Source organism: Neoarius graeffei, chromosome 5 (assembly GCF_027579695.1).
Source record: "Neoarius graeffei isolate fNeoGra1 chromosome 5, fNeoGra1.pri, whole genome shotgun sequence".
NCBI classification, from domain to species: Eukaryota; Metazoa; Chordata; class Actinopteri; order Siluriformes; family Ariidae; genus Neoarius; species Neoarius graeffei.
The window spans coordinates 59,530,221-59,547,317 of NC_083573.1; the positions used below are offsets into that span (position 1 = coordinate 59,530,221).

Consider the following 17,097-nt stretch of genomic DNA (forward strand, 5'->3'; position numbering starts at 1 on the left):
GGCCAACAGGAGCTTACTCACGACTTGGTGCCATTAGCACGGCAGTCCAGTTACCTTCTAGCCGGTGTAGCGTTAGTGCAGGCCAATGCTAGAGCAGTTAAGCCAGATATTCTTATCCCTGTGTAATTTACTTAGTTACTTTTAAAATCAACATCAACTACACACAATGGAGTGACCTGGCAGCCAAAATTGTCACAAAATCTTCTGCTTTTAATGAAGCAAACCTCATGGCCATGTTTGTTTACAAATTATCACAGTCGCTCACTAGCACGGAAGTTTTACATCTCCGACGTGTCTCTTTTCCAGTTGTTCGATGTTCATTGGTATGTTTTTCTCTTGTAAATATGCATGAAGAATATATAATGAAGTTTTGGTAGCCTTTTGGGTGTTCAGTGAATCTTCACTTTCAGTTTTTAGTTTATTTATTTAGTGTTTAATTATAGCATAGCCCCTGTGTCTGTGTAGGTTTCCTCCGGGTGCTCCCGTTTCCCCCACAGTCCAAAGACATGCAGGTTAGGCTAACTGGTGACTCTAAATTGACCGTAGGTGTGAATGAGAGTGTGAATGGTTGTTTGTGTCTATGTGTCAGCCCTGTGATGACCTGGCAACTTGTCCAGGGTGTACCCCGCCTTTCACCCGTAGTCAGCTGGGATAGGATCCAGCTTGCCTGCGACCCTGCACAGGATAAGTGGTTACAGATGGATGGATGGATTATATTGTAGCTAATCCTAGCAGTAGCACTGGATTAGCCTTGTCTTCTCTCTTTCCCAGCGGACAAAGAAATGATTCTGCGCAAGCGCAGCAGAAGTTGTCACTGGATATTCGCATGAACTCTGATGTGTGATGTGTTGTCTTAACAACATGCAATATTGTAACAATATTGCACACTCATTCTCCATTGGCGAGAGTGGCATAATACATGGAGGATAAGTGATATGATAATATTGCATGCCATCAATAAACCTGCTAGAAGGGAATAGAATACATGTTTTTATCCCATGGAAAAAGTGGCCCGTATGTATAATAATTAAATAATGTTAGCTGGCTTTGAGTGGTATATCAGATATATTCCATTCAGCTAGTATCATGCTTGCTGAATGGAATATATTTGATAGACCACGAAAAAAAAGCCAGCCAATATTATTATTATACATACACATTCAGTGGAACAATTATAGATTTTACAAAAAGTTAAGAATGGGGGGGGGGGGGGGGGGGTAACTTACCAATATTGAATGCTAATTCTGATCGAATGTAATTCATTGTTCTGTCAATCCAATGTACAAAGTCAGAATTCTAACAATAAAAATGGTACAAGTCCAAAAAGCCTGAACAACCACCCAACTTATATACAAGCTATATCCAGTTCAAGTTCAAAATTACTTTTGATCATAGTTAATTGTTACATTGCAGTTGTTCAAAAACCAAAGGGCTTTGCTGAGTGAAGTCCTTTTGTAAAAGTCTCCGTCAGTTGTTCTCACCTCCAAGTAGACCTTTGACAATATTTCCACTATTGCTCTCTTTTCCAGTTTTTCGATGTCCGTTGGTATGTTTTTATCTTGTAAATATGCGTGAAGAATATCCAGTGAAGTTTTGGTAGCCTTTTGGGTGTTCAGCACATCGTTCACTTTCAAAATTCTCTTCAAGTCTTCCGCTTTTAATGAAGCAAATCTCACGGCCATGTTTGTTTACAAATTGTCACGTCACTTGCTAGTGCAGAAGTTTTATGTCTCTGAAGTGTCTCTTTTCCAGTTTTTCGATGTCCATTGGTATGTTTTGCTCTTTTAAATATGCATCAAGAACATATAATAAAGTTTTGGTAGCTTTTTGGGCGTTCAGCGCATCTTTAGTTTCAGTCTATTTAGTAAGTGCTTAAACCAAGCACTGAATTAACCCAGTCTTCTCTCTCATTTCTTTGTCAGCCACGAGAACGTGCGCATACGCAACAGCAAAGTTGTGTCATCAGATCTTTACATGAGCTCCGAAGTGTGACGTCATGTTGTCTTGACAACGTGCAATAATTTAACAACATTGCACGATCTTTCTCCATTGGGTAGTGTGGCGTAATACATGGAGGATAAGCAATATAACAGTATTGCATGCCATCAATAAACCCACTAGAAGGGAATAGAATACCTGTTCTTATTCCATGGAAAAAGTGGCCCATATGTATAATAATTCCTGGTATTTCACTCCGATGATGTCACTCCGCTGAATAGATGAGTGTTGTCAAAATGGTGATCCGGTTCAAAATTAAAAGTTATTTTGAATAACTTGCGCATGTTTATTTACTTTTGTGGATGTGTCCATTTAATAAAAATATTACATAGTGGTGCGAAGATATGAAGTTTATCTTCTCATATTGCAAACATTTCCACTTGCTAGCTTCACTCACTCATGAATATGTTCACCAGTTGAAGATAAACTTCATGTCCTCACGCAACCATGTATCAATTTTTAATAATAATAAAAATGACAAAAATAGCAGTATTCTAAAATATTCTTTAGCAATCAACAAAATGCATCAGTCAGGTCCTTGCCTTGTCCTAATACCCACAACAAAAATTGCAATTCATTTTGTCAAAGTGCAGAAAGGTTACAATTATTTAATAACTTGTGTACATTTACAGTCAATATATTTGTAACTATGGACTATGTAATTTTATTTCTGTATCTTCCTTGCCACCTAGTGGTTTTAAAAAAGAAAGAAAAAGAAAACCTTCTCCAACTACCAGCAGAGACTGCATGGACTAAAATAGTTTTGGGCAATTTATTATACAATTCATCTCACTTCATACCTCATTCTCTTACTTGCTCATGCCCTCGGTTACTCCCCTTAAAATAAAGGGTGGTGTGGCGACACCGCAGACATCACTGATGTCTCTCAGCTTTAGGGTCCCAAGTTCCATCGGTGTGGAGTTTTACATGGTTTTCCCTCGTCTGTATAGGATTCCTCTAGGTTATCTGGTTTTCTCCCATTTCCCAAAACCATGCTCATGAACTAGCAAAGATAAATTGCACCTTTGTCTGAATGATTGCATGAAAGTATGTGCTCTGATACAGATTCATTCCATAGAGGGTGCATTCCCACCTCATACCTAGAGTTCCTGGGAGAGACTTTAGTTCCAGCACAAGCCTGATCAGGATAAAGCAGTTAGTGAAGGTGACTGAGCAAAACTGACATGAACCCCCATCAGCAGGACCTGATCAATGCACCCATGTCTGCATTCACAAATCTTATGGTAATGAAACAAATCCTACAAAAATACAGATGAATATTTTCAAGTGGACCAGAGATCGCAGGAGAACAATAGACCTAGATGATGGACATTCTCATTTATTTAATATATATACACACACACACACACACACACACACACACATACATACACACAGGTGTAAAGTGAGAGACCTCATTACATGGATCATAATGAAAACTTGGACTTCGTATTTCCCACTAGTTTTTGGTACCTAAAATTTACTGTAATCGCCACACAAGTTATTTTCAGGGAAAAACAAACAACAAACATTAATGAAAGATTTTAAATAATGTTAAAAGTTGTTCATAGTGAGAAAGAAGGTGCACCTGCAATCAATTTGTGATAATTTACTAACATCAGATTTTACATTTAGGAAAGGGAAAAAAAAAAAAAACCCATTCTCACAGTTCATCAGGTTGAGCCAAATCTCAGCAGATAATTGTAGCAGAGTTAAGAGTTTCAGTTACTGCACTTAGATTAAGGAATTGATATTCTGAATTAAAAAAAGCACGCGTGCGCACACACACACACGTCTGAAAGAACATCCCACAGGAGCTTCATCATATGAATGGCAGCCACCAAATGATATATACATTGTGTCCCACCAATGTTACATACATGTTGAAAAATGCATTCTTTAAGATAACAATAATGCTCTTATTTAAAAAAAAAATAATAATAATAATAATAATAAAGCCACTTTTGGAATCTACAATATGCATTCAGAGACAAAAGAGAATTAGTAACTACCTGTACAATATGTGCCGCACCTTCATTAGAGCAATTTACATCAGAACAATGAGACAGATTTACTGTTATTTCTGTACCCCAGCACAACAGATTTGAAATGAAGCCATGAATGACGTTGAAGAGCAGACCGTCAGCTTTAATTTGGTACTTTGTAGGTCTACATTGGGTAAATTATGTAGCAATGACTTATGTATAGTGCTACCATTATGAGACTAAAAATAAATGGAGACCGTCTCATTTAAAAGTGTTTCTTGGCCTGCAGACGTGCAAAATCACCCATATATCATTGTGCTACTAATTGTTGTAAGTGGATTTAAAGAAACAAAAAGAAATGGATACTGCACAAACTTGTCCAGTAAAAACTGAACAAAACCATTCAACTGAAAATAAAAGGGAACACAGTGATCTGATGAATTCTGATTACAAAAGTAGATTTTCTACAAAAAAGCCATATTTATCATTTATCTGTTGTTCACTATTGTATATTAGTCATTGAGTAATACTAACAAAAAATACATAATGAAAAGCATGAACTGAGCAGTAATCATTTACCTTTTTTAACCTTTGCATCATTTTATCATTTAAATAAGTTATTTTTACTTACAAAAAAGCAACAAAACCTTTCCAAATGATAAATTAATAAAATATGGCTCATGTTTTATAAAACCTGCAGATTTAATTAAATTGTATTTCTATCAAATTAAATGACACTCACTGTTTCACTTGCATTTTAATCAACTTCATATTTGTTCACCAAATCCATCATCAGTGAACAGTCACCCTTCATATTATTTTGCATGATACTTAGAAAATGCACAAAGACTCAACTTGCCCCATAAAGATGTAAAAAGCAATACTGGACATGCAAGATGCTGTCAATATTTAGTGTATCTATGGATGTTCTAAATAATAAAAGCAATAATTTGCAGTTAATTTCCATACACAAACAAACCACTCACCACTGGGTATCTTAAAGTGCGCCAAATTCAAATGTGTAATATATCACCTTATTTGGTAGCTTGCCAAATAATAATGGCGAAGACAGTCACCACTAAAGACAGCACTAAAGCCAGAATACACATCCTCTTGCGTGACTTCCTCTGGAGAGAACAAAGAGAAACAGATACGTCACTGATGATAGATGTTGTGCCACAATAAAATAAGGTTAGATTTCTTACAGCGATATTGCTGTACCTGGTAGTAGGCAGCACGTTGTAGCTGCTCAGTCCCGTGCTCCACATGCACCTCAGCGCTCTCCACATTAGCCTCTATGCTATCTGTGTGTGACATGTACCACAGACATGAACAGAACAGTGCACATTGAGTAAAACAAGACAACAGCATGTCCTGCATGACTGATGGGTACACCCACCTATTATATCGCCCTGATCATGAATCATAACTGCCAAATCTTTGAAAATCTGATTCACGTCCATGATATCTGCCTGGAAGAACATTAACAGTCAGATTATTTTCTGCCTTAAAACATTTTGATATCATAAGTGAGATACTCAATATATATTTAACATTACCAGCCCTAGTAGTCCCCGTTTACCTTGACGCTTTACACATTGTATGCATTATCTTAACCAGCTGCATGAGGTAGTCACCTGGAATGCTTTTCAATTAACAGGTGTGCCTCGTCAAAAATTAATTAGTGCAATTTCTTGCTTTCTTAATACATTTGAAATCAAACACTAAATACAGTAAATATCTTAATTCCACAACTGTAGTAATCCATATTATGTCAAGAACCGCTCAACTAAGTCAAGAGAAACGACATCCATCATTACTTTAATGCATCAAGAGTCTTAATTAATAAAAACAAAGAAAAACCATTGAATTAGATGGCGTGGCCAAACTTTTGACTGGTTCCAATTTTTATACAAAATCTCTGACTACTCTCCCTTTTTGTGCATCTACTTGCTTTTGTTCCGGTCAGACTGTGCTTTATAAATGTATGACAGTATGTTGTAGATGGATAACTGCTGGATTTACATTATTTAGTGTTTGTATGTAACAGGCTTGTTTTTACCCAATGTTTTCATGAATTAAGACTGGAACCTAATAAAGTTTGTCATAGATTCTGTGTCTATAAAGTCAACCAACAAGTTAACAAACCATGCATACCCTTGGTCACGTTTTTTTAAACCTCAGGCTGAACATAATGCTACGAGTTGAACTGGCTGACTGTGAGGTGGCACAGGTTAAAGCTACAATGCATACATGACACATATTCCTCTCTGGTAATGCTTCACTCCTCTTTCCCAAAGCCCATATCAAAAGGGAAGCAAAACTGAAGTGCAAATAAAGGAGAAAAATAGAGTGGAAAAGTATCACAAAGGAAATAACACCAAGAAGGCAATGTGGTATCCTAACATATTTACTGCACAAGTGTTGAAAGAAAGAGGGAAAAGAAAAAAAAACAAGAACAAAACATGGTGTCACTTTGCTGTGTGTAAATAATATTGCAAACTCACTTTTCCAACATTAAAGACATCAACTAAACTCTACTAATCTGCACTAAAAATAGATCAATTTTGCAAGCTTGGAATAAAATTAGAGCTTGCATTGAAGAACTAGAATTGAACACTGCATGGTGGTTGTTTACTCGGAAATTCTATAACCACAATCATCACCTCCAGTTGCCGGATGTTGGTTTCCCTCTCCTTGATCAGCTCCAAGTCCTCTTCTGTAATGGGCTGCTCTTCAACCTGACTCTGGAACGGCCCCAAGTCTTCATTCCTACAAGCTCAGAGCACAACACGTGATAGTGATAGCCAAAGACTTCATCCATCCTTTAAACACCTTGCATAGTTTTTTTTTAATTCTTATTACAGTTAGTGTTACAATGACAGTAACTTGGTTATAACACAACATAAATTCAGCATCTTCCTTAGGACAAGCGACTTAATGGTTCACGTCAGCCAGAGTGAAAATGTAAGTTCACCTACTTTTCAAAAGTCACAAGTTGTTCATCTTGGTTGCTTTCTTCAACCTACAAAAATAGACACAGAAAATATTCAGAGAAGCCTTTAGCAGAGGATTATGCAAAAATGTACTCAACATGTGTACATATTTAGGAAAAAAAGCTCTCTGTTACAATTGTTGAATGTAAAAGGCAAAACAAGGTGTGCTTGTTCCACTGCATCATACCAGTAAACGTGAGCCACCTCGAGCCCTGGCCATGGACTCTCTCTCCCTCTCAGCAGCTCGACGTTGCACCACCTGGAAGTTGTTGAGGGCCGCCGAGAATTCGCTCATCAGCCGGTCCTTCTGGAGCCTCTGCTGCCGCTGTGCGAAGAAACTAAATGTGTTTAACAGCTCTTGGCTTGAATGCATCTTTGCAGTGAGAAAATGAGCTTACCTGTTCTGAAGGAGACAAGGGTAGAGGTAAAGAGCCCAGTTCTTTCAGGTGCTTGTTGGTCTCTTTGGCTAGCTGATTTGTGTAATGCTGCATCTGCTGACTGAGAACCACATGAAACAAGTCTGTTAGAAGAAACTTGTAAAATTCAGGAAGCTCCATTAACAACCATATTTTATTTCAACAGCAGTATAATAGAATTAGAACCAAGTTTATTGCCAAGTACATTCAAGGAATTTGCTTTGTTGGTTGGTGCTTGAACAGTCAAGATAAAAAAAAAAAAAAAGTTACATAAATAGAATAAAAAATATATATATACAAATTCAAGTTCAAGAAGTGGACATACTGACATACAGGCAACAAATATCCCACAGAAATTCATAGCTGAGGATGAATTCAGTAACAATTAATTTATTAACTGTTTTGAGACGGTCTACAGATGTACATCTGCGTTGAAAATTAGACTCATTGTCCTTCTTGCATTTTTCTTTTCAAAGAAAATGCTTTAATAAAATTGTTCTGTGCAGGATATTACACCAATCAGCAATAACATTAAAAGTACTGACAAGTGAAATGAGTAACATTGATTCTCTCATTACAATGGCACCTGTCAAAGGGTAAGATATACAGTGGTGCTTGAAAGTTTGTGAACCTTTTAGAATTTTCTATATTTCTGCATAAATATGGCCTAAAACGTCATCAGATTTTCACACAAGTCCTAAAAGTAGATAAAGAGAACCCAGTTAAACAAAGGAGACAAAAATATACTTGCTCATTTATTTATTGAGGAAAATGATCCAATATTACATATCTGTGAGTGGCAAAAAGTATGTGAACCTCTAGGATTAGCAGTTAATTTGAAGGTGAAATTAGATTCAGGTGTTTTCAATCAATGGGATGATAATCAGGTGTGAGTGTGCACCCTGTTTTATTTAAAGAACAGGGATCTATCAAAGCCTGATCTTCACAACACATGTTTGTGGAAGTGTATCAAGGCACAAACAAAGGAGATTTCTGAGGACCTCAGAAAAAGCGTTGTTGATGCTCATCAGGCTGGAAAAGGTTACAAAACCATCTCTAAAGAGTTTGGACTCCACCAATCCACAGTCAGACAGATTGTGTACAAATAGAGGAAATTCAAGACCATTGTTACCCTCCCCAGGAGTGGTCGACCAACAAAGCTCACTCCAAGGGCAAGGTGTGTAATAGTCAGCAAGGTCACAAAAGACCCCAGGGTAACTTGTAAGAAACTGAAGGCCTCCCTCACATTGGCTAATGTTAATGTTCATGAGTCCACCATCAGGAGAACACTGAACAACAGTGGTGTGCATGGCAGGGTTGCAAGGAGAAAGCCACTGCTCTCCAAAAAGAACATTGCTGCTCGTCTGCAGTTTGCTAAAGATCATGTGGACAAGCAAGAAGGCTATTGGAAAAATGTTTTGTGGACGGAGGAGAGCAAAATATAACTTTTTGGTTTAAATGAGAAGCGTCATGTTTGGAGAAAGGAAAAACACTGCATTCCAGCATAAGAACCTTATCCCATGTGAAACATGGTGGTGGTAGTATCATGGTTTGGGCCTGTTTGCTGCATCTGGGCCAGGACAGCTTGCCATCATTGATGGAACAATGAATTCTGAATTCTACCAGCGAATTCTAAAGGAAAATGTCAGGACATCTGTCCATGAACTGAATCTCAAGAGAAGGTGGGTCATGCAGCAAGACAACGACCTTAAGCACACAAGTTGTTCTACCAAAGAATGGTTAAAGAATAACAAAGTTAATGTTTTGGAATGGCCAAGTCAAAGTCCTGACCTTAATCCAATCGAAATGTTGTGAAAGGACCTGAAGCGAGCAGTTCATGTGAGGAAACCCACCAACATCCCAGAGTTGAAGCTGTTCTGTACGGAGGAATGGGCTAAAATTCCTCCAAGCCGGTGTGCAGGACTGATCAACAGTTACCAGAAACGTTTAGTTGCAGTTATTGCTGCACAAGGGGGTCACACCAGATACTGAAAGCGAAGGTTCACATACTTTTTGCCACTCACAGATATGTAATATTGGATCATTTTCCTCAATAAATAAATGACCAAGTATAATATTTTTGTCTCATTTGTTTAACTGGGTTCTCTTTATCTACTTTTAGGACTTGCGTGAAAATCTGATGTTTTAGGTCATATTTATGAAGAAATGGAAAATTCTAAAGGGTTCACAAACTTTCAAGCACCACTGTAGTAGGCAGCAAGAGAACACTGATACCAGGATCACCCCACAATATGTGCCATTTTGAAGATGTTCAGATCCAGTCATCTAGCTATCAAAATTTGGCCCTTGTCAAGGGATCCTTATGCTTGCCCATTTTTCCTGCTTCCAACACATCAACTCAGAACTGACTGTTCTCTTGCTGCCTAATATATCCCACCCCTTCACAGGTGCCATTGTAATGAGATAATCAAAATGTTCTTCACGTCACCTATCAGTGGTCATAATGTTATGGCTGATCGGCGTTTGTTCAGGAGGACAGATCAAGGGTTCAGAAAGGCATTAGAAGAGTGTGATAGATGAATGTACTAGAAACAAAGACAGGCATGACTCACAGTCTGTCCTGAAGTTCAGGAGTGTCTGGTCTGCTACCAAGCTGGAACAGCATGGATTTTATTTGGCCAGCTAAACACAAAGGACAGAGGAATATGCACAAAAAAAATATACATCAATGGAGAGCACTACAATCAAGATTTAATAATCATGTAGCGCAAAATTCCAAGTATTATTCTTAGTTACACTTGTACTGGAAATCTAATTTTGTTTTTTTTATTCATGCTGAGTAATAGAAGAATGTCAAGGGAGTTTAATCCTGAGGAGAGGCAAGTGAATAATAATTTAGCAGTAAGCCTATTCCTCCATGTACATAATTCATATAACAGTTATAATAAAATCTAAGTATTTAAATGGCATTCCAAAAAAAAAACCCAAAACCCCCTGCTCCTTGTTGAAATATTGCTTGTGGCACAAATGTTGCTACATAGGACACTTACTGTTGTGTGTTATTTTCTGAATATTAGAGCTGCATGTCTGAAACAGGTTGCTGAAGTCTCGCGGCTGCGAGCGATACAGCCCCATCTTTCCGGACATGTTGGAGACAGATCACAGAACCCTACAGAACAGTATTATTATTATTATTATTATTATTCCTTAATAACACATGAAGAAAAGGGATGTCAGGTGTTCCTTTGTGCATAATGTCAGGCATGCTTGCATTCTGTATAGTGGCACCCTAACTAGTAAATTATAGCCCAAAAGTTCAGTTCAAGGTGCTGACAACAAAATTGAATTCTGGGCAAAATTTTCAATTTCTATTGCTGTTGGAGTTTCGAGATGCTTTGCTGCTGCACACACCATGTATCCTGTGTGTAAATGTTTTGCTGAGATAAAATGTGACCTGCATTTTACAGTTCTGGAGATTGCCAAAGCAAGTGAACAATAATATCATGTGACCACCATGGGGCATTTGACCTACTTTTAACTAAAACAAGTCGACATGGACAAACATGGTGGACTCCGCTCTCCCACCAGCTAAAAGCCAGCCAAAAAGAAAAGGAAAGCCTGCCTAGTGAATGCAACTGCAAGACAGAGCAAGGTTAGATGATGTATCATTCTTCTGGACAGATAACTAAATCATTCTAGCTAGTGCTTAGCTATCTTAGCTTTAGCATGCATGGGCTCAACTCCACGGTATGGAGTTATACACCAAACGTTTTGATCTTACAGAAAAAGAAACGATAACACAAAAGCAGTAACAGAGAAAAGCTGAGTGGCATGGTGTTGTAGTGGTTAGTACTGTCGCCTCACAGCAAGAAGGTTCTGGGTTCAAGCTCAGTGGCCGACTGGAGCCTTTCTGTGTGATGTTTGCATGTTCTCCCCGTGTCTGCATGGGTTTCCTCTGGGTGCTCCGGTTTCCCCCCACAGTCCAAAGACATGCAGTTGGGTTAACTGGCTACTAGCTAAGTTGTCCATAGGTATGAATGTGTGTATGAATGGTTGTTTCCCAAGCTGGGAAATGGGAGGTTTGCAGCAGGAAGGGCATCCGTCTAAATCAAGATCCTTTAAGAGAAAGCCAGAGGCAACACTAGAGGGAAAAGCTCCCTGACATGACATGAGGAAAAAACCTTATGAGGACCCAGACCACAAAGAGAACCCATCCTGTTCTGGGTGACACCAGATACTGGGATTATTAATTACTGCATACAGATGTAGATGAGTACAGTCAGACAGCACTAAGAGGTATTGTGAAAACTGTGCTTCATGAGTGTGTGATGACTTGCATTTTTTTTTTATCGTGCTAAACTAAAGAAGCAAAACAACTCTACTTTTTGTAGAACCTGCTCTTGAATGGAAGTCTGGGTAATGAAGAGCCTGGTCATGCGCTTATTTTGTCACAGCAGAACTTCCCCCAGAGATCTTCTTAAAAAGGGGAGATAGCAATCTTAGTTTACTCATTGTCAAAAACATGGCTAGCGTTAGCCTGGGTCACGTGCATCACTATGAGCCAATGGTATCAGTTCTCCGACTTTACCTGGCGTTTACGACAGTTATTCTTATGGTAGAGCAGAGCAGATTTTATTTTAGCCTTGTAATTTATATATTTCCACCCAGGATTGTACTTTAAAACACGGACTGCTACAGACTGACAGGACAATACTCAGAATATACTTCATACCTAGCTAGCTTACAGGTTAGCTGATGTCGGAATTAGCAACATGAACTGACACTTAATGCAGTATAACAGGGGTGTCAAACCTGATCCATAAAGGGCCGTGTGGCTGCAGGTTTTCATTCCAGCCATGCAGCAGCACCCTGATTTGGCTTATTCAATCAACTGACACACCCACCCTTTAATCAAGGGTGGGTGTGGCTGCAAGTATTTGACTGTGTGAAGACAGTTCAGTTGATTGAATGAGCCAAGTCAGGTGTGCTGCTGCATGGTTGGAATGAAAACCTGCAGCCACAAGGCCCTTTATGGATCAGGTTTGACACCCCTGCAGTATAATGTAAATGTTTATCGTGTAGCCTGCCACGTGCACAAGAGTGTTGTCTAATAAATAGAGTATACAGCTGCCGTAAATGGGTTCCATCTGTCGCAACTTTTGTTTTAGATCTTAGCAAATGGCGTCATAATTTGCTGGTCTACGGATGAGCTATTAAAAGATCATTACAGAGGTAGTCTAATTGGTATGAAACCTATTTTCACAAAACTGTAGTTAGTTAGCCACTTCTCCCATAGGATTCCATTCAAAAAGTACGGTCTCTGGTTTCTCCTCAAAGACCCCACAGCCGTTACGTTTACACCGGAAGATTTGGGATTTCCTCCTTCTGGCTTTCTGCCTTCCTCCTAATGTAGTTCTGGTGCACTTTACACCTGTCAAATGGACGCTGGTTTACTGACGCTTTGGGACACCAGGAAGTGCGGCCGGAACGGTCATCTACACACGGGGTTTCAGTCGGAACATTAAACAGCATCACCACTCGTCTATTCGAAATAATTTAAATGGTATCTGCGTGGGTCAAAGGTTCAAGGCTTTCATTTGTTGCAAACATTGTTTATCTTCGCTAATTTATTCGAATGTAAAATCATTAGAAATGTGCCTTGAGCTACGAGACGGCCGTTTCCTCCAAGCCTGTCAAATTCTGATCCGCATTTCACTGTATGTACGCGAGTTTTGTTTGTTAGTCGTCATAAAACTAAAGCGAATGCCAATGAACATGTCTGTACTGACTGGTGCGATTATTACACATGCTATTGAGGTTATAATAATAATAAAAAGCTTGACTGTTTATAACTGGAAGAATGATACATCCGCGTTCCCTGAATAACGTTCATGCGGGGCGGACAGGCTAATGTTTACGTACGAGTCATACCACCGGCTAGCACACGTTTCTGGATTTTTCTACGAAAAATACAGCAATGAGTCCTAAATGCGAGTTATTAACAGTTTAATAAAGCAACCGGTGATAAATTGTTTACTTACGATGCGTTGATGCAGCACAGTTTTCTGCCGTTTCTCAGTGTTGCTGTGGAGACCCAGCAGCCAGCGCGCGCCTTAAGCCGCTCCCATTTAATCCGGCGAGTGTTTCAGTTGGGGGGGGGGGGGGGGCGCGCTTCCTGTTGAAAAGCAGACAAAAGACCCTGTTTGTTTGTTTATTAAGTGTCCTAAATATATCACGGAAATTTTTCGGGAAGGAAATAATAACCTACAACTTGTCATGTCATTAGAAATAGTTAAGATATAGTCATCACTTATTTATTTATAAACAAACAAACATTAATTTAGCACTGCAGGTTGAACCGCATGTTCTTCATCAGAAATAAGCATTAAAGCGTATAATTTTCCATCCTTTCTACTCATATAAGTGAGTGAAGATTAGTTGTACACATGCCGGTTGGACACGTGGTTGCACTGTGTGTCTCATGACTTTCACAGGGTTCCGGCTACACTCACATGATTACTCACTACCCAGGGCAAAGAAAAAGAAAACTGTGTAGCCTACATTTTAAGGTCTGACCCACTATATCTCAGGGATATCCAGCTGAAAATGTTTTCTACTAACATGAAGAACTAGCAATTATTTGTGTATACATTTATGGCTGCAAAAAGACTATTTCAAGTTAAATTTTATTTACCAATCAGGAGTGTATTGTTCTCAGGGTCCTAGGGTTCTAACCCTGACACAATAAGAACAAAAATCTCATCTCATCTCATCATCTCTAGCCGCTTTATCCTGTCCTACAGGGTCGCAGGCGAGCTGGAGCCTATCCCAGCTGACTACGGGTGAAAGGCGGGGTACACCCTGGACAAGTCGCCAGGTCATCACAGGGCTGACACATAGACAACCAGCCACACTCACATTCACACGTACGGTCAATTTAGAGTCACCAGTTAACCTCTCATCTCATCTCATCATCTCTAGCCGCTTTATCCTGTCCTACAGGGTTGCAGGCGAGCTGGAGCCTATCCCAGCTGACTACGGGCGAAAGGCAGGGTACACCCTGGACAAGTCAACAGGTCATCACAGGGCTGACACATAGACACAGACAACCATTCACACTCACATTCACACCTACGGTCAATTTAGAGTCACCAGTTAACCTCTCATCTCATCTCATTATCTCTAGCCGCTTTATCCTGTCCTACAGGGTCACAGGCGAGCTGGAGCCTATCCCAGCTGACTACAGGCGAAAGGCAGGGTACACCCTGGACAAGTCACCAGGTCATCACAGGGCTGACACATAGACAACCAGCCACACTCACATTCACACGTACGGTCAATTTAGAGTCACCAGTTAACCTCTCATCTCATCTCATCTCCTCTAGCCGCTTTATCCTGTCCTACAGGGTCACAGGCGAGCTGGAGCCTATCCCAGCTGACTACGGGTGAAAGGCGGGGTACACCCTGGACAAGTCGCCAGGTCATCACAGGGCTGACACATAGACAACCAGCCACACTCACATTCACACGTACGGTCAATTTAGAGTCACCAGTTAACCTCTCATCTCATCTCATCATCTCTAGCCGCTTTATCCTGTCCTACAGGGTCACAGGCGAGCTGGAGCCTATCCCAGCTGACTACGGGCGAAAGGCAGGGTACACCCTGGACAAGTCGCCAGGTCATCACAGGGCTGACACATAGACAACCAGCCACACTCACATTCACACGTACGGTCAATTTAGAGTCACCAGTTAACCTCTCATCTCATCTCATCTCATCATCTCTAGCCGCTTTATCCTGTCCTACAGGGTTGCAGGCGAGCTGGAGCCTATCCCAGCTGACTACGGGCGAAAGGCGGGGTACACCCTGGACAAGTCAACAGGTCATCACAGGGCTGACACAGACACAGACAACCATTCACACTCACATTCACACCTACGGTCAATTTAGAGTCACCAGTTAACCTCTCATCTCATCTCATCATCTCTAGCCGCTTTATCCTGTTCTACAGGGTCGCAGGCGAGCTGGAGCCTATCCCAGCTGACTACGGGTGAAAGGCGGGGTACACCCTGGACAAGTCACCAGGTCATCACAGGGCTGACACATAGACAACCAGTCACACTCACATTCACACGTAAGGTCAATTTAGAGTCACCAGTTAACCTAAAACATACATTTAAAAAATAGTCTAATACAAAGGGGAACATATTTTCAGGTTCTAATTACATGCTATATAGGACTGGAGAACAGAAGAGCCTGAGAATATTGGAATGACCCTGTGTCACTCTATGGCCCTGTTTACACTTAGTTTTAAAATGTATCTTGAGCGATTGAATCACAAGTGTAAACAACCACCAAGACACATTGTGAACCAATCATTCAAACCACTTGCAGAGGTGGTCTAGAACACGTCCTGATGCCTCCCTGACAAGTACATAACAGGAAAATGTGTCATCAATGCAAAACGTGGTTGTTTTGGTGACAGCATGCCAACGCTTGAAAAATGGAGAGAAGCATTGATGTACTTGTTCGGGGTGAAAGAAAATAATAATAGTATGTTGTAGGTTTAGTGTTTTTTACATAACTGCGCATGGAGCTCTTTGACCTAGTGTAAGTGATATAGGCAGTAGCAAAATCTGAACACAAGTGGTCAGCTGGACACCTTGGAGATGCATGATACACACAGGTATAAATGGAAATGTGTCTTGGCTGTCCACTTGTGATACGATAGCCCAAGACACATTTTAAAACCAAGTGAAATCAGGGCCTATGTTACCAGTTTTGACTAGCTTCATTGACTCTGAAGAGATGGTTGAACTTATAATAAGAATAGCTTAGTACTTCTTCCCATCATCTTTAAACATACTGTTTTCATCACAGACTTTCCTGTCTGTAAACTGACATTAAAACTTAAGAGCACCAAAAGCAACAACTTGTATTGTCAGCTGTCTAATTAAACCAAAGAGGGTAAATAAAATGCCTTTGAAAACTCCCTTTTTCAAACTGAAAACTCCAGTTTTCAGTTTGAAAACTGAGCTAATGTCTCAACCCTGTAGCTAGTGTGGTGTCCAATGTGGTGCCTTCAGCTCAATTATTTATATAAATGCATGGGTTTGGATGAGCTGCAACAGAAGCTCTACTACAGAAACTTGTTCATTTTTAGTCACAACAGCCATTTTTTTTCATAGGTACATTGTCCCTGCTACAGTGAGTCCCCCCTCCAAATAGGCTACTCAAATTAAGATACATAAGTTGGATTTCCATTCTAGATATATTTGTACCTAATTTTTATATAGAGCAGTAATCTCCAAAGATGCTACAAATATGCATTTATAGACAGATTAAAAACCCAAGTTCAATGAGTAATAAAAGGCCATAAATCTTTCAGTTAGCCTAAAAGCATGAACACATTGTAAGACAATGTGGCTTGACTTATAACAGCTTAATAATTAAGAGTTTATGTACAAAACCACTTTTTGGTTCAAATATCTACATACTAAGCAGTCAGTAAAAAGTACCAGAATAGATTCTGAATATCGCTGTTGTCCAACAGAGTTGTATTTCACAAAGTAGGATGTCAGCAAGGTAAATGTCAGTTGCTTAGCTCCAGGTTATTTAACTATAAAACAGTTCTTTGGAATAGACATTGGGGACATTGGAGATTTGTATCTATCTCAATGTGGACGAATTTAAGACAGTTATAATACTTCTAAGCTCACTACCACTATAATACATGTCTG

The 17,097-nt window shown here is 39.7% G+C and overlaps 1 protein-coding gene across 1 annotated transcript; it reads right to left on the bottom strand.

Annotated features, from left to right (window-relative positions):
• Positions 1-3,321: 3,321 nt before the first annotated feature.
• Positions 3,322-13,484, bottom strand: stx12l (syntaxin 12, like). Its single transcript, XM_060920632.1, has 10 exons — positions 13,398-13,484; positions 10,407-10,525; positions 9,969-10,038; positions 7,378-7,477; positions 7,167-7,304; positions 6,965-7,008; positions 6,650-6,755; positions 5,383-5,455; positions 5,205-5,287; positions 3,322-5,110 (listed from the first exon to the last, which is right to left on the bottom strand). Exons 2-10 carry the CDS (start codon positions 10,501-10,503, stop codon positions 5,018-5,020), a joined length of 804 nt encoding a protein of 267 aa, XP_060776615.1. The 5' UTR covers positions 10,504-10,525; positions 13,398-13,484; the 3' UTR covers positions 3,322-5,017.
• Positions 13,485-17,097: the final 3,613 nt, after the last annotated feature.

Bases quoted from the DNA above. Each gene is read 5' to 3' on its own strand.
- stx12l (XM_060920632.1), bottom strand. From the start codon at position 10,503: ATGTCCGGAAAGATGGGGCTGTATCGCTCGCAGCCGCGAGACTTCAGC. The intron at 7,305-7,377 runs GTAAGCTCATTT...TTCTTCGCACAG, and splicing joins CCTTGTCTCCTTCAGAACAG to CGGCAGCAGAGGCTCCAGAA. The intron at 6,756-6,964 runs GTAGGTGAACTT...CTGAGCTTGTAG, and splicing joins CAACTTGTGACTTTTGAAAA to GAATGAAGACTTGGGGCCGT.